Consider the following 17,887-nt stretch of genomic DNA (forward strand, 5'->3'; position numbering starts at 1 on the left):
ACAAATGGCAGCGCAATGGTAAACAAACACTCCAGCGCCAACCCAAGCTGTGAGGTTTCAGGCCCTAACGAGCTGCCTATGTCCAGATTAGCAGAAGTGCTTGGGTGGCCACTTCTTCAGTGTGTATGTTCGGTTTCCAGGCTTTCCCCTTCATCTTGTTCCTGGGTGTCTGCAGGAGGAACAGAGGGGCGCAGCACCGTGTAAGGGAGCTTTGCTTGTCAGAGCATGGGCACTGGCCCAGCTTTGCTCCTCTTGAGGAAGTGGGAGAGTTTAAAGGTGAGTGATGCTGCGCCACAGAGCTCTGCTGACTGGGAATGTGGTGTGGGTGACCATAGATGGGTGTCTGGAACCCCAGAAGGGACAGTCCCTTTGTGATTTGGCAGGGCCCACCTGCCTACCCTTCATGGAGAAGCTCCAGCTGTGTCAGAAACACCATGTTCTTCTCTTGCAGCTGCCACCAGACCGTGTCTAGGGTCAGGTTCAAACCTTAAAACCTTTGTCTCTGTCTCTGTCTCTCTCTCTCTCTCTGCCTGTGGGATTAGTTGAACAGAAAATGAGGGGTTAGTGAAGTGAAAGGGGTTGCTCCCTTCCGCAGGCTGTGCAGAGCTCCTGATGGATTCTGCCTCCCTTTCTTTGCTCCCTAGAAGCTCATAGATGTCTTTGAGGCACCGCGTTACCCCTCAGAAAAGCCCCTTCTGTGAGCTGCTACCAAACTGAATTCACATGTGCTATGCAGAAGCCTTCAGCTGTTGTCTGACTAATTCAAGGAATGTTACAGAAAAAACAGGTGTGCGGAGGAAAACCACAGCTTAACATAGCCCTGACTTGCTGGCTCCTTCCTGTATTACACAGATATTTAGTGGTTATAGAAGGAATTTAGGAGTTGAACATGGAAGCCCTCTATATTTCTGCAGCAAAGATGCTCTGCAAGGCTCTGTGATATAAGTGTTCTTATTATTAACATACTGTTTGTTCCTGCTGCACCTTGAATTAAAGAGCCAGCCCTCTGAGGGTGTGGCTAGAAGACTTCATGTATTTGGAGGAGGATGAATGCAACCCTGGTGATGATGAGAAGGGATGTTCACTGCCTCCCCTTTGTCATCTAACACAAACCACTTTGAGTGCACCTTCTGGGGGGGGTTATGCTAACATGAATTTATTGTGGAGAGAGGCTAAACTGTCTGTAGTTCTTCTGTTAGTACAAGTGAGGACAGCATGTGCTCCCAGCCCTGTCAGGTACCTCTGTGCAGCCCCTACCCTGCTTCACTGAACATGGGAAGGAGACAGCACATAGGAAGGCTTTGAGAGGGGTTGTCAGGAGGCCATCAGAGCCATCGTTGCTGCAGTTCCCACAGAAGAGGTCCCCAGCTGCATACTCTTGGAGCAGGTTATGGAGAACCTGCTCATACAACCTGGCTCCGTTGGAGGCAGCACAGCTGCCTGGCAGTCAGAGCTCTTCAGCCAAGGCAGCAGCAGCAGTGGAAAGGTTCCTGAATTGTCACATGGGTGGATATGGATATCTGTAGGGGGTTGTGAGCAGAACAGTAGAAATGACTCGGCATCTTTACTGTGACTCTGGCACTGCCTCTTAGCAGTGGCTTAAATTTAGTGATGTTGCCTTTCTATTGCTAGCTCGTGTAGCATCGCCCTGATAAAAGGGAGGAAGAGAGAAGAACTGCTAAGCTATAAGTTACCTAGAGACAGTTAAACCACCTGAGCAAAGTAAAAACCAACACTGGAGATAAACAGGAACCAGGTCTGACAGGTCTGTGGAAGCTAGTGAAGCAGTGTGCAGCTGTAGTGGGTTTTGGTAATGACCCCTGTAAGAGCCTGGATGCTCAATTAAGAGGAACATATGTCTTATACAAGAGTATTTTAAGTGTGCCTGTGGAAGTCAGCTGTGACACCCCACTTCCAAAACAGATAGTGGGCAGAAGTCTGAGCCCAGAGAATATGCTCAGGGGAAGGATGGCTAAAACTGAAAGACTTGGTGTTCAGGTCTCCAAATACACTGCCTACTGAGTGTCATGGTGTAGTGTCACTTTGACAAAAGCTGCTAGCTCCTGAGAACTGCCACGGCACTTCTAAAGTAATTTCCAAACCATTTCAAAGAGTGCATTGACTACAGCAAGAGCAGGGATCCTGATTCCTAAGTGTTCTTGCAAATAAAATAAAATAAACTATAACATTGATGATCAGGATGAGATTTTAAAAGTTTTCAGGAAGTTAGGAACTCCACACCCTGCATTTTAGAATGCACAAAGTACTCCACACTGGATTAATAACTTCCACTTCTTCATTGCATTGCTTTCAGCAGTTTTTGAAAGAACAGAGCAAGCAATTCATCTGCCATTTTTAATCACGTTTTTTGTCTTTAACTTGCCCCCCATTTTTTCTCTGTCACTGGAATAGCAGGGTCACTTCTTGGTATGAACACATACATGTGTTTCATGTATGAAATTTCCTCTTTCTGGTTATGGTCCCAATTCAGGACAGAACAGTGAGGGAAGCCATGCAAGAGTGTAAATCCTGCTAAGTTGGGTAATACTTATTCATGTTGCTTCCATTTAGGTACACAATCAAGTATATCCTGAATAGGATGTTTTCCTAAACAGAGACATTTCTGGTGCTCCATAACTTCATAGTTTAGTAATTTACTGATCTGGTTAATTAAATGCATATAATACATACAGAGTATACAAGTTCAACGTGATGTACTGTGAAACGTAACTGCCTACAGAAGTCTCAACATGAAGAAGATCACAGTATCACAGAGTGGTTGAGTTTGGAAGGGACCTCTGGAGGTCATCTGGGCCAACCCATCTGCTCAAGCAGGACCACCTAGCGCCAGTTGCCCAGAACTGTGTCCAGACAGCTTTTAAATATCACCGGGGAGGGAGACTCCATAACCTCCCTGAGTAACCTGTGCCAGTGCTCAGTCACCCTCACGGTAGAAAAGTGTTTCCTAATGTTCCGACGGACCCTCCTCTGTTTTGTTTTGTGTCCATTGCCTCTTGTCCTGTCACTGGGCACCACTGAAAAGAGCCTGGATCCATCTCTTTTACACCCTCCCTTCAGGTATTTATATACTTTGATAAGATCCCCCCTGAGCCTTCTCTTCTCCAGGCTGAACAGTCCCAGCTCTCTCAGCCTTTCCTCATGAAAAAGGTGCTTCGGTCCCTTAAACATATTTGTGGCCCTTTGCTAGACTCTGTTCAGGATGTCCATGGCTCTTTTGTACTGAGGAGTCCAGAACTGGACATAGTACTCTAGGTGTGGCCTCACCAATGCTGAGCAGAGTGGAAGGATCACCTCCTTCGACCTCCCCAAGCACAGTGTAGCTAGCCAGTTGAGAGAGGTGATTGTTCCACTCTACACTGCACTGGTGCAGCCCCATCTTAAGTGGTGTGTGCAGTTTTGGGCACCTCAGTATAAGAAGGTCATCAAACTATTAAGAGTGTGTCCAGAGGAGGGTGACCAAGACAGTGAACTCAAGTGCAATACTTATAAGGAGCGACTGATGTCACTTGGCTGATTCAGCCTGAAGAACAAAAAGCTGAGAGGTGACCTCATTGCAGGCTACAGCTTCCTCAAGTTGGGCAGCAGAGGGGGAGGTGCTGATCTCCTCCCTGTGGTGACCAGCAATAGGACATGAGGATATGGAATGAAGCTGCATTAAAGGAAGTTCAGATTGGACCTTAAGCAAAGGTTCTTCACTGAGAAGGTGGTTGGTCACTGGAAAAGGCTCCCTGAGGAAGTGGTCATGGCACCAAGCCTGTCGGAGTTCAAGGAGCATCTGGACAACAGTCTTAGTAGTTTGGTTTAGTTTTAAGTAGTTGTGTGAGGAGCGGGGAGGTCCCTTCCAATTTGACACACTCTATGATTCTGTGATTTACTTTGCCTAATGCAGCCCAGGATACCGTTCACCTTCTTTTCAGCAAGGGTGCATTGCTGGCTCACGTTCAACTTGGTGTCCAAGGTTTTTTTGAACAAATTAAATGAGAGAGAGTTCAAGCAGTAGGTCTTGGGCCAGTTCAGACTGGGCAAGATGTAAAGAATGTGCTCTACACTGCAGCTGGGGAGAATGTCCCACCCTGGAGCCTCTGGCAGAAAGCATCAGGGGAAACTCGAGGACGACCTTTGGGTTTTTGGAGTCGGGAATATAAAGGATCTGAGGCCCTCTATACTCCAACTGAAAAAGAGATACTTGCAGCCTATGAAGGAGTTTGAGCCCCTTCAGAAGTAATTGGTACTGAAGCACAGCTCCTCTTGGCTTTTGAAAAGCTTCTTTCCAAATGTTTGACCCCCAGCATATATTGGTTTACGGGGTTGTTACTCCCCAGATGCGGGACTTTGCACTTCCCCTTGTTGAACTTCACAAGGTTCCTGTCAGCCCATTTCTCCAGCCTGTTAAAAGTCCCTCTAGATGGCAGCATGGTCCTCTGGTGTATCAGCCACTCCTCCTAGTTTTGTGTCATCTGCAAACTTGCTGGGGATACCCTCTGCCCCATCACCCAGATCATTAGTAAAGATGTTGAACAGGACTGGATCCAGTATTGACCCTGGTGTACGCTGCTAGTTAATGGCCTCCAACTAGACTTTGTGCCACTGATCACCACCCTCTGGGCCTGGCCATTCAGCCAGTTTTAAGTCCACCTCACTGTCTGCTCATCCACCCCATACTTCAAGACTTTCTCTATGAGGATCTTACAAGAAATAGTGTTGGAAACCCTGTTCAAGTCTAAGTAGACAAACATTTTCTCACTGCTCTCCCCTTTTCTACCAGGCCAGTTGTTCCATCAAAGAAGGTTATCAGTTTGGTCAAGCATGACTTCCCATTCGTGAATCCCTTCTGAGTAGTCCTGATTATTTTTTTCTTGTTCATGTGCCTGGAAACAGTTTCCAGGTTTAGCTGTGCCATAACCTTCCCAGGGACCAAGGTGGGACTGAGCAGCCTGTAGTTCCCTGGGTCCTCCTTCTTGCCCTTTTTGAAGATAGGAGTGACATTTGTTTTCCTCCAGTCTTTGGGCACTTCTCCCAATCACCATTATCAATCAAAGATTATCAAGAGTGGCCTTGCAATGATATCTGCCAGCTGCCTCAGCACTCATGAGTGCATCCCATCAGGGACCTAGACCTAGATAAAAAGTTACTGAGGGGTTTGCTAGCTAAGAAAATTTGTCATTGCCTAGCAAGATATGAATCCTGTAAATCTGAGATCTTTGACCACTGCTTTGAACTACCATTGAGTGAACATTCAAATGCCTGTATCGCAGACTCACTTGCCCATGGTGCACTAAATAAAGATTGCCACAGATGGCACAGTGATCTGCTGGATAAAGCAGAGGTTGCTTCTTGCAGAGGAAGAACCATTCACGTAGATTAAGGAATACGGAAATTTTTCAGTAGGGATGATGCAAAAGAAGTGTTGGGTTTGTTTGGGGTTTTTTTTAGAAAAAGAGGGAAATCTCTCATTTAAATGGTTTCACAGAAACACAGGAAAAAATCTTAAGCCTGCTGCAGCTGTACCCAGTTAAAAAGGATATATGTTCTCACAACAGAGATGTTTGTCCCCCAAATGTGGAAAAAATGCAGTGCTTTAATATTTCTAAAGAAAATGTTTGCTTTATCAGAAATGGTGTTTCAGAGAAGAGAGAAATGTCCCTTTTAGGTCAGTCAGCTGAAGGTCAATGAGAATAAAGCTCAAAGCAGAGGACCTGTTTTTCTGTGGCCATTATTTTTTGACATGCCAAAAAAAAAAAAGGTGAAGGTATGTCAAATTAAAACTTTGAAAATTCTACTAATTCACTGTACTCCATTATAAGCTTGAAGGTATTGAATTGTAATTGGTTTAGCATGTGTATTATAGTTTGAAGAGACAATAAATGTGCAAGGAAGAAGAGCAAGTCTTTTGGCATTGCTGGGAGTGGTGGGCATTACTACAACTGATCATATCTTACAGGACAATTTATGGAATCAAAGATGTCTTTATATGACCCCTCCTAAATCTGTATATTACATACAAAAAAGGTGACCTAATGGTAGATACATGCAACAGAGTGATACAGAGACAATTCTGTGCTTACTAGGAACAAAGTGTGTTTTAAAATTACTCCCCATCATTTTCTTCTTCAAATGAGTCAGTTCCTACTTCTTCATAGTCCTTCTCCAGGGCAGCCAGGTCCTCTCGGGCCTCTGCGAATTCTCCCTCCTCCATGCCTTCACCCACATACCAGTGCACAAAAGCTCTCTTGGCATACATCAGATCAAACTTGTGGTCAAGCCTTGCCCAAGCCTCTGCAATGGCTGTGGTGTTGCTCAGCATGCAGACTGCTCGCTGAACTTGGGCTAGGTCTCCACCAGGAACTACTGTAGGAGGCTGATAGTTGATCCCAACCTGGAAACAGGAATATGAGAGAAGGTTGTAAAAAGGCAAGAGTAGAAAACAGTCAAAGAGCTGAAAAAAATGTGAGTAAAGTTACAGAGGCTGGGGTAGAGTGTTGCCACCTTCAAAACTACCAGATGGCAAATGGCATAAAAAATAATAGTGTCATAAGCAGTAATGGTAATTACATAAACATACATGGTAATTTTAATATCTATATTATTCTTCTGTTTAATGCACACTGGCAACTTCGTAGCTTTCTTAACAAATACTCAACACTGAACATACAGTTTCACCAAGATACTCTATAAAAACTAATACAGAAAGTTGGTTCCCAGTTAAAAATTTCCATTCTTAAACCAGCTATTTGTGTGACAAACTTTTTTCCACTGCTAATGTCTGTATTATTGTTGAAATCATGTTTCCCAACACTGCTACGTAGCCAGCAGGGAGAGGCTATATAATATCTCTGGGTGAGGGGGTTAATGGACACATTCCCTAATATCAGCATTTCCTTTCATAGTTGTATTGGGTTTGGTGTTTCATTAGTTTTAGATGCTGCTTCAGGGGGAACACTAACTGGCTTTTCTAAAATTCAGATCTGAAAGGAATTCTTCTTTAAATTTTAACTCATATGCACTTCAGATTTCCACTTACGTAACTATTTAGAGTCTGTGTCAATGGGGTGTCCAAAGGAGAAAAGGTACATTTTATATAAATGCATCTTTCTTATGTTCAGTCATCTCACAAGTGGGAAACACACCAGATCAAAAACTTAAATGAAGGTTTCTGCTAGACTGGACTTGCCCTTTGAACATTCAAGAGAAGTTCATGGCAGCCCTGCTCACCTTGAAGCCCGTTGGACACCAGTCAACAAACTGGATAGTTCTTTTGGTCTTGATGGCAGCAATTGCTACGTTGACATCTTTGGGAACTACGTCACCACGGTAGAGCATGCAGCAGGCCATGTACTTCCCGTGTCTCGGGTCACACTTCACCATCTGGTTGTTGGGCTCAAAGCAGGAGCTGGTGATTTCAGCCACCGAGAGCTGCTCATGATATGCTCTGTCGCAGGAGATGATGGGAGCGTAGGTCACTAAGGGGAAGTGGATGCGCGGGTAGGGTACCAGGTTTGTCTGGAACTCTGTCAGATCCACATTGAGGGCACCATCAAAGCGCAGCGAGGCAGTGATGGAGGAGACAATCTGGCTGATGAGGCGGTTAAGGTTAGTGTAAGTGGGGCGCTCAATGTCCAGATTTCGGCGGCAGATGTCATAGATGGCCTCATTATCCACCATGAATGCGCAGTCCGAGTGCTCCAGGGTGGTGTGTGTGGTCAGGATGGAATTGTAGGGCTCCACCACAGCGGTGGAGACCTGAGGGGCTGGGTAGATGGCAAACTCCAGTTTGGACTTCTTCCCGTAATCCACGGAGAGGCGTTCCATCAGTAAGGAGGTAAAGCCAGAGCCAGTACCCCCACCAAAGCTGTGGAAGATCAGGAATCCTTGCAGCCCAGAACAGGCATCAGTCTAGAAAGTGAAAAAGAAGGTAAAAGAATAGGGGCTGAAGAAGAATGAAAAGATTTCATCTACTGCATGGACTTATTCTGAGCTGAAGGAGAGGGCAGCCACCAGCAATACCCAGCATAGATTTCATGTCAGGTTTTCTTGAGAAAGGGCTGGTGTGATAATCCCATGCTTTGCTTTCCTCACTGGCTCAACTTATGACATAAAATCAGACTCTCATCAGTGGAGCTTCTCTCTCTGAACTTCACAATTCTTTTAGATAGTCTAGCTGAAACCAGCAAGGTAAAACTGCCTATTTCACCCTTTTATATCAGTATTGGTGTGCTAGGGCTGTGCTAATAATGGTAAATTACATATTCACAACCACTTTTTAAGAAATCAGGAGGCATACAGCTGGAAGGAACTACTGTGCTTCTCTCGCTTGGACTAGTAATGAGTCTTGCAATCTCTTTTCTAAACCATTAGTATTTGTAGTTAACAAGCTATCTGTTCTACATTTCTTTCTTCTGCCAAATCCAAACCTCTGTTTCAAAACTACTGGGACTTACCAGCTTACGGACACGATCAAGCACCATATCAATGCTTTCTTTGCCAATGGTGTAGTGGCCACGTGCATAGTTATTAGCTGCATCTTCCTTCCCAGTGATCAGTTGTTCTGGATGAAAAAGCTCCCGGAAGGTGCCAGCCCTCACTTCATCTGAACAAGAAAGAGAAATTGTAAGAAGCTGCATGGCTGTGCTCCAGTGCCAACAAGTTCTGGTTGTTGTTGCTCTTCATGCAAGCTTTTATTCACAGGAGGTCATGACCCCCAAAACCAGATTTTGATGGAGAAGGGAACTGTCTCCTAAGCATTTTTTTTCATTGTTGCATTCTGTTGATTTATACTGCAACTTGTATCGAGCCACAGAAGTTATCTTCTCATGAACCTGTTAGTTGTACAGCCTGTACCCACATGAGGATAAGTCACCAGAAAGAAAGTGTGAAGATGATCAGGTTCCCCCAGGTGCCCCAATTTTTAGACATCCTTCTTTTCCTGGAGGAAAACGGTCGGGCTCCCACTTTGAATCTGAATCAGAGAAAAGCAGAATTCAAATGGCAAAAATGCCACAATAAAAAAAAACCCAAAAGTTAAGTATTTATGCAAGGGAAGTCATACAAAACATGCGTACTAGCTGTCAGACTGCTGGGGATCCTGCTGTTCCTATGTTTTTAACACCTGTGACAGAATCTGGTATTCTGTGTCATGAGAAAATTAATTTCATGCTATCTAGTAGTAGACCAAGCTACAAAGAGTGTGCTGCTTTGTACCAGTGGACACTGGTGGCACACCATGGTGATAGTAGGAAGAGTAAGCTCTTCTCTGTTTTCCAGGTTTATTTCTGTACTGACCTACTACAGTTGGTTCCAAGTCCACCATTACAGCCCGTGGCACATGCTTCCCAGTGACTGTTTCGTTGAAAAACGTGGTAAAAGAGTCATCATAGTTGAGATTGTCCTGCAGATTCTTGAAGGTGCCATCTGGCTGAATGCCATGCTCCAGGCAGAAGAGCTCCCAGCATGCGTTTCCTATCTGAACTCCAGCCTGGCCAACATGAATAGAGATGCACTCACGCTATGGGGAGAGAGCAGAGACAAGGTCAGAAAAGCCAGTGCACATTACTGTTCCTTATTCCTAATTGTAACTTTTGCCCAGTGTATTGCTTTTCAAAAAAAAAAAAAGGTGAATTGTCACTGTCAGCATTCCATTTGGCTGTTCAGCTCCCTGACCACAATGAGACTGTACATATACACACCAGACACTAGGACAGTTCTTCAAAAAATTGGCATCTATGTGCTGTAATATATGGACACATGAAAACAGGCAGGAAAAAAAAATAATTTCAGTTACACCCAACTTTCCTCCTATAGATTGGCCCTGCTGAGGAGCACATCCCAGTTCAGTTTATTTTTACTCCTGGCTGGAACCTGACACAGCCATGTGGTATCCTTCAACCTTATGTAACCCAAGACAGGTGATGTCTCTTGATCCTTTTACCCTCTGATAGCAGGCTAGGGTGGAAACCTGGAAGAACTGCTTTAAGCAATATTCACCTCAGGAAATTATTTCAGATTCTCTCAGTTGAAACAAATGTTCCTTCAAGCTCCTGAGCAGTTATGAATTTTACATTGCAGGTCCACTGCTTATTCAGGCAGTGTCATTGCAATATAGCATGTCTATTTGCCTAATTCTGAGCACAGTTTCTGTGGCAGCCAGGAACTTTGATAGAAAGAAAACAGCATATGTAACAGCAGGCTAAAATAGGCAGGTGCTAATTGCTCCAAAATCCTTTATACTTAAGAGTACAGGAGTATGAAGGACCTGGTGCTGGAATTCAGAAGTTCAGAAAGAGGATTATAAAGCAGATACTTCTGGTGTTGTAACTATCAGGACTAACTCAGGTGTAGTGAAAGGCAGGTTTTTATGGAGAGAGTGGTTTCAGGCAAGTGGAGTTTTTCAGCATCAGTTTCTGCTTTGAAACAATTGTAATTAAAGCTTTCTGAGCTCTGTCTTTATGATCTCGATGGCCCTGTCTATACTAGGGAGTAAGAAAAGGTCAGATCATAGTGCTGAACACTGGCCTGTGACTGCCTGTGCTGATTGATAATTAGCACACCCTCTGGCACGGTTTTGGCTTGTGCCAGTTCATACTTTCCCAGACGATGTTTGGGCACCATTCGGAATACAACTCATTGTCACTCAGTGAGCAGCTCACTGACCACTGCCTAGCTTTGGAGAGGGAAAGAAAATTCAGATGCCTAAATATGAAGCAGGCCATGCTACCTGGCTTCAAGGCCAGAGAATGGTCCTTGCTCATTATTTATTTTGCAATATCAAATTTAAAGCATATCCAATGACTTAATATCAGATTTTACCAGTTAGCTTTAAAAAAATAATAATCCTGTAACTGCTTACTCTGCAAAATCATACTGTGACCTCACAGTAAAATGCATCTTCCCCAAAATCTAAATCCTCAGGCAGAATGTGTGACCAGCCACATCTCTGGAGCAGTGTTTTGGTTTGGTGTTTGGTTTTTTTTCCCCACAAATTGGCATGCATTTATGTTTTAGAAACATAACTAAAGATATTTTTTCAGAAGCAAGTGGAATTTAAGAAGTCACTGCTGCCCCAGTTAGTTATCCTCAGAAGTTCAAATGAATGTGGAAGGCCAATTTAAATATTTCATTTAATGAAATGTGTTATTTCTATTTGTGAGTGGCTGACTGCAAATGCATACGCAGCAGTGTATGTAATGTGCTCTCAAGTGTGCTTGCACAACCCTGTTTTCCTCAACTAGAGTTGTGCAAAAGTATCTGAATTATTTGAGTGATGATGAGGCTTCATAGGTCAGTGTGTTGCAGGGGAGTTGCAATCTGGATGCAGGATTACTCAGGAGACGCTGAAGGTGTATTTGGGCTTAGAGATTTCAGTTAAATGCTGATTTTGTATAGGACAGGCTCCTGCTTTTCTTTTAAATCCCAATGTGAACCTGTGAGGCTGGAAGCAAGAAAAAAAAAGTTTTTTCCTTTTAAATCAGGCAATAAAGCCAAGTGACTTTTTAAAAGAATATAATCTTGTAGAGCAAAACTGCAAGTCAAGCAATACTTTGAACCTGAAGAGCTGCTTTGCTCTGTTTCTCAGATCAGTAGAGGAATTGGTCTGTTTTTTTGCAGATGGAACAAGTGAATGTTGCCTTAGAAAGCTATCATTGTAAAACTTAATATAGGACTACAGCTGGAGACTGCAGAACCAGTTCCTTTCCTTTTAGACTGGGGTTTCAGCTGTGCTAGTTTGAAGCAGTATCTCCATCCTGCCTTTTAAGCCAGGCCTCATGCCACGTTCCTGCCTTCAGCTCCCATTCTCCTACCCCAGCAGCAATTTGGAAATATTCTGACAAGGAGAGAAGACAATAAAAAAGATGTTTCTAATTTTTCATAGTAAGCAGCTTTAAAATAGGTATCGGACTTTTACTAGGGAAGAGAGTGGGCCTTCTTTAGAGTCACAGGCAGAGTAAACTGATCTCTACGTGATATTTGAATTTGGAGCCTACTCTGAACTCATGTTTCATATCCCATCACTAATATACTAGGACCTGTCTTACAAATTACCTGACTTTTTATGTATCAAGAGACAGTAGAAAGAACCAGGTCCTTTGTGAAACTAAATGTAGGACAGCTTTAACTCTATTACAAAAACAGAATACTACCTGGTTTAAGTATTAACTGTACAAAGGCAGACTAATCTTCCAGCTATTCCCAAAACTTACTCACTACCCCTATGTCTGCCTTAAGGCACGGGAGCCTGTAGAAGTATGTGTCTTGCTTGCAAACTGGGCGCTGTCATTTTGGACTTGCAGCTGTACTGGCAGAAAATAACATAGTTCTCTGCACCAAAATAAGACTTGGTGCTAGACATAAACTGGGGTACAAGGTGAAATGGATTTTTCACATTTTAAGAGGTTTTGAGAGATTTCTACAGATTTTTAATAACCCCCCCAAATCTTAAAAATTAAGGGCCTTTTTTACTTAAACACATACACATATAAAAACATTCAAGCTCTCCGGAAACACAGATGTATACACTGTATAGCTATGAACAGTACAGCCATTGGGGCTAAATTAATTTAAAACTGACACAAAGGTAACTTCTGTTTTATTTCTTAAAAAAATATTATCTCACTTGAAAATGAACCTGTGTTGAGAAAATACAGTCACAACAGAAAATATGAAAAAGCTAAGGCTCCAGATTTAATTTATCTTATAATTCCACCAATTAGAGACTCTGAAGAAAACGTTGGTTCACCATGCCTTACAGCTCCAGTGAGATCTTCTGGCACTCTTTTCCCATCCTCTTACGTAGCAATTGGTGTGTGAGATCAGGGTTTTCTGGCACAAACTGCTGACAACAGCAGCAGATCCCCCTGCCTTCCCTCACCCGCGGTTCTCCTGGTCCCCGGATGACTGGTGTTCCCACATCCCCCTTACCATGGTGTCTCCAGTGGTGCTTCCTTCCCTTTCGGATCAGCGGTGGCAGGTCTTTGCAGGAACCAGCTCTGGGCTGCAGGGTAGATGGCAGCCCGGGCCCAGCACCCTGCACCTGCTGCTGTGCTTCAGTGTCACAACGCAGTGGGGAATAGGTCACCGACTCCGCAGCTCTGCCTGCCACATCGCTGCCTCCTGCCCTCCCCGCCACCCCATGTATGCAAATTCATCCAGACAAGCAGGGCTCAGGTATTTCGCAGATTTCACATTTAGTCCCTCCTGGTTTTGCATGCTTATTAAATCTCAGTGTGGCCATGTAACATGCCGTACACTATACTTTCTAACACCTGAGTATTACACATATCTATCACCTACAGAACACAACCCATCCCAGTTCCCTGTTCTGCCAATCTGTGCATGTGTAGACAAAAGCCACTCCTAAATTCCAATACAGAAGCACAGGAAGACATAAGAATGCAAATGAATGGAAAACAGAAGGACAGAGGAAGAAACAAAAATAGAGAACTGGAAAGTAAATATAATTACCATTGTGAAGTGTGCTCTACCAGTGTTCTTAAAGGCTGGCCTGACTTCTTTCTGTCCTTACTCCAGCTGCCTCTCTATTAATGTTTCAATTTACTTCTATTGCTTCTCTTTCCATGTACAGTCATCTGGGCTGTCAGCAGCATGGGACAGCATTCAGTACAGACTCTATCTCATCTGTCCAAACAGAGAAAGAAATTTGATTCTATTGCAGTGCTTATTGCAAGACATAGCTGGAGGCATCACACAAACGTTCCCACACCAAATTAGGGAAGACGCCTCCACCGCTGTATTGTTTCCTCCTTCTGCACTAGCTCAGCATTGGAAAGCAGCAGCTTCTCTCAGTGGAGAATTCCTCGTGTTTGCAACTCCTAGATAACAAGGAGGATGGCATGCTTAATTGCTTGAATATGAGTATTATGTGTCCTCTGACTTTATAAACATACTGATTATTATTATGTTTAATCAGTAGAAATTGAAATACACAATTCCTAAAATTTAGGTTAATCTACTTTGACATGATGGTATTAATAGATTGTTCTGCCACTGTTGGCAGCCAGAATCTAAGTATCTTCTCTAACTAACGCCTACATTTTAACAGTGTGAAATAGTTCATACTGTTTTTTATAAACTCACATTTACTTTGGTATAGTCTTCATTTTGCTGATCTTTACATAAACCTGCAAATCACTACTCTGATTTTGGCTGGGAAAAGCTAGAGATTTCTGGAGCCACAAATATTTTTTACAGAGGAAGAATTCCCATGATAATTTCTATCTGTTGATTTGTTTAAGCTGAGTCCCATACTTCTCTGGAAAACTATCAGATCATTGCTTTGAGACACAAATAGGTTGTTCTAGTGTTCTTCTTCCAATGGAATGGGTAACATTCCAGCCAAGCTCTGGCACTCCAGAAAATCTGAAATGTTAATGCTTGTGGCTTCGCCAAATGTGAAGCTCTGTGCAGAGAATCACCTCAGGAAAAAGTCTCACAGCAAATACTTCGAGCAATCTACCACCCAAATCCTCTTAGGTACTCTTTGAGTCAACATGTCAGATCCAACAGCTACAAAACCTAAAAGAGGTCTGTATTTGCAGCTTAGTCCATTGCTGCCTTTTCTCTGCTCTTCCATTGCCTGCCTCCTCTCTTCTGAAACAGGCAGTGAGAGCACTTTTGGGAGTCAGTGTTAATCATTCCTCTCTCCACCCCACTCAAACTCAACTGTCCCAGGACCCATAGACTCACCAATTTTGGGTTGCCACACTGAACAGAACCTCACCAGTCAAAAACTTCCAGGGAGCAGGGAGTGACAGAGTCTTGAGTGGTGTCCCTTCTCCCTAGAATCAATTGAAGAATGTTGGGATGACCCAGGTTACTATTTTTCCCTTTCTCACACATGCACAGCTAAGAAAAAGGCCTTTGCAAATCTGCTTTAGACCAAAGAGAGTGCTTGACCTGCTCTGTCTTGAGATAGCCCATGAACTCAAGTGCTGGAGATACGTGCTGGTCTGGGGTGAAGGCCAGACATAGATATAAAAATTCTGAGGAAGACTTGGGCACACTGTTTTTCATGAGGCTTCCTTATGTTGCTCTGTCCACCTGTGTTGTGGAGTGCTTGGACAGAAAACCCTCAGCCTAGATACAGAGGGTAACCTGAAAGCGCCGTGTGGAACTGTGCTCCCAGGTACCGGTGAGTTTTGTGGACTCCAGAGTTGGCCTCTGGGCTCTACTTCATAGAGACATGAGGCAGATACGTCTTGGACCTGGATTCTCAGAAAGCCATCTTGCTTGATGCTGGCATTCAACCTGTGTGGGCAGATGGTGATCTTGTAAGGGCACGTCTCTGTCCTGCACGGAACAGGCTTGAAACATGCCCGACACAGAAAGGGTTGATAGCCCAGCCACCTGGTCAAGACCTGCCCCCTTCAGCTTTTACCTTGTGACACTGTAGATGATGACAAGGGCTAAATAGGGCTGATTATAAAAAAGCTCTGCCATGGAGTCCTGAGGTGTGCAAATAAGTGAATTTGGCATGAGTGCTAGGGTGGTTTTACTGGTACTGCCAGGGGGCTCGTGAATAGCCTTTGCGCCTCAGGATGATGCGCAGCCTGCATGCAGCTGGGATGGTTTGGACATTCTCTGAGGGTTTCTCATGTGCACATGGACTGGGTGTTGTGCCATAGGTGCCCTCCAGGTCAATGCAACAGGGCAAAGGAGTTGTGAGTTATCATCTCCAATTGTTTACGATACTATCAAAATCAGCCTCTTAGAGGGATTTTAAAAAAAAAATCTTAACATGGCCATACAAACCCTAAACTCTGTCTCTATTTAAAAATAGACACATCTCTGCAAATAGCATTTGTGAATAATCCAGAGCTTAGAAGTACTGTTGTCATGGTTTAACCACAGCTGACAACTAAGCACCACACAGCCTCCCACTCACTCCCCTGGGAGAGAATTGGAAAAGTGAGAAAACTCCTGGGCTCAGATAAAGTCAGTTCAACAGGTAAAGCAAAAGCCACACATGCAAGCAAAGCAAACCAAGGAATTCATTCACTACTTCCTGTCGGCAGGCAGGTGTTTAGCCATCCTCAAGAAAGCAGGGCTCCATCTCCTGTAACAGTTACTTTAGAAGACAAAAACCATCAGTCCAAATATCCCCCCACTCCTTCTTCCCCCAGCTATATATGCTGAGCCTGGGGTCAGCTGTCCCAGTTTGTCCCCTCCCAACTTCTTGTGCACCACAAACCTACTCACTGGTGGGGTGGTATGAGAAGCAGAAGAGGCCTTGGCTCTGTGTAAGCACTGCTCAGAAATAATTATTTTATTATTATGATTATTTTTATTGTTGCTGTTGTTATATGATAATACATCCCTATGTTATCAACACTGTGTCCAGCACAAACCCCAAACAAAGCCCATACTAGCTACTAGGAAAAAAATTAACTCTACCTCAGCCAAAACCAGCACAACTTGGCACCAGATCCCAGGCCAAGAAAACCAGTAAGTCCTGTGATCTATCAGTTCTGTTCTGGCTAAAGAGCAAAATACATCAACAGGCAAATGAAGGAGAGTCAACTTCTTTGTCTCCTCTAACAGATGTGCATCACTCCCTACAGACTGGCTACCTAAGTAACTCACCAGTAGTGGCAGAGTAGTGGATTATTTTAGAACAGTAACATGCTATCTTACAAAACAGTGCAGTCCTAAGAAGGTCTTTGGTGATCGTACAAAAACCTCTTTTGCTTTTGATGTGGTGTGTAAAGTGAAAGTCTTTGCATTCCCACACATGATAATACCTTCTCATGTTAGGTATCAGTAAAGATACAAATGTTTCCCTGTGTTCTCTCTGTCATTCTATTGCCACCTGCTGGGAGAATTGACAGCATCTCAGTTCAGGTATTTCTGAAATCCCAAAGTTGAGTTATTCAGTACCTGCATAAAACTGCTATACTGATAAAATACTGGCTTTCAGGCATTATGCCTGCAACAGAGAACTGTGCTATGTACTTTTAAAAATACTTTTAAATAACAAAAATTAAGTACATATTGGAGTACAGTTTCAAGCGTTCTCTCCTTTTTGGTAAAAACTGTAATACTATTTTTTTTTCTAGATACGTTAAAAATTACAGAATTAGATCTGGACTTGCTGAATTATCTCCCCTAATTATAGTTTCTACTATAAAGGTCAGCCATTCATTTTGCAGGTAAAAAGACCAACTACATCAGTGATGTTTCTGGATGTGCCTGCTTTTCTCTATGACATTTTAGCAAACCTAATACAAACAGCTTTACCAGAAAGGGGACAGGGGACGACACTCCTCAACAGCTTGGGCAAAACATAATGCATTTCTGTAGCCCTGCTGGAGTTATATGCCATGAGTATATGTTTCAGTGAAAACATGGATTTTTAAAAAAATAAATTTATGAAAGATCAATAGTAAATCCTGCACTGAAATAACAGTGCTATACATTTGGTCTCTAGGGTGTCTCTGTTTCATCATTGTTAAGGGAAACCTTCCAGATAACCATAAGCAAGTTGGACACACATGGCAAAGTCAGCACAACAGGCTTATTGTCTTGCTGCAGGCATTGTTCAAGCACAGGGCTGCTCAACAGGTACCCCCAAATGGACACCATTTTCTTTGCCTTCGATTACCTTTCTCTTGCTTCCACCCCAGTCCTAAACAGAGACACACACCACTTTTTCACGACTGGCCCTGTTCTGCTAATTTTACACCTTTAGTTGACAATTTCAGCTTCAGTTAGTACCCCCAGTAAGCCAACACCCCGTTCACTTTCAGTTGATATCTTACACTCAAGGTGGGGTTCCCCCAAAACTCCCCTTTCATTATATGTAACACCCAGTAGCTTCTCCTGCCGTTACCGCATTACTTTAGACACGGGTTCGGAC

At 43.5% G+C, this 17,887-nt stretch overlaps 2 protein-coding genes across 6 annotated transcripts in view; both read right to left on the reverse strand.

Annotated features, from left to right (window-relative positions):
* Nucleotides 1–5,659: 5,659 nt before the first annotated feature.
* Nucleotides 5,660–13,618, reverse strand: LOC102047008 (tubulin alpha-4 chain). 2 transcript variants are annotated; one of them, XM_014281255.3, is made up of 5 exons: nucleotides 13,477–13,618; nucleotides 9,301–9,523; nucleotides 8,460–8,608; nucleotides 7,234–7,914; nucleotides 5,660–6,397 (listed from the first exon to the last, which is right to left on the reverse strand). In XM_014281255.3, exons 1-5 carry the CDS (start codon nucleotides 13,477–13,479, stop codon nucleotides 6,110–6,112), a joined length of 1,344 nt encoding a protein of 447 aa, XP_014136730.1. In that variant the 5' UTR covers nucleotides 13,480–13,618; the 3' UTR covers nucleotides 5,660–6,109. The 2 variants fall into 2 exon arrangements, with proteins under 2 accessions (XP_014136730.1, XP_055568817.1); XM_055712842.1 differs by lacking the exon at nucleotides 13,477–13,618 and adding an exon at nucleotides 12,934–13,029.
* Nucleotides 12,585–17,887, reverse strand: part of LOC102047184 (tubulin alpha-4 chain-like) — a 121,769-nt gene continuing 116,466 nt past the window's right edge. For 3 of the 4 annotated variants that reach the window (XM_055712840.1, XM_055712837.1, XM_055712839.1), the window contains one exon: nucleotides 12,585–15,279. In XM_055712840.1, coding sequence (XP_055568815.1) covers nucleotides 15,042–15,279 — 238 coding nt within the window. In that variant the 3' untranslated portion in view covers nucleotides 12,585–15,041. The remainder of the gene's footprint in view (nucleotides 15,280–17,887) is intronic. The other variant, XR_008732638.1, reaches the window with a different exon arrangement.

Source organism: Falco cherrug, chromosome 5, assembly GCF_023634085.1.
Source record: "Falco cherrug isolate bFalChe1 chromosome 5, bFalChe1.pri, whole genome shotgun sequence".
NCBI classification, from domain to species: Eukaryota; Metazoa; Chordata; class Aves; order Falconiformes; family Falconidae; genus Falco; species Falco cherrug.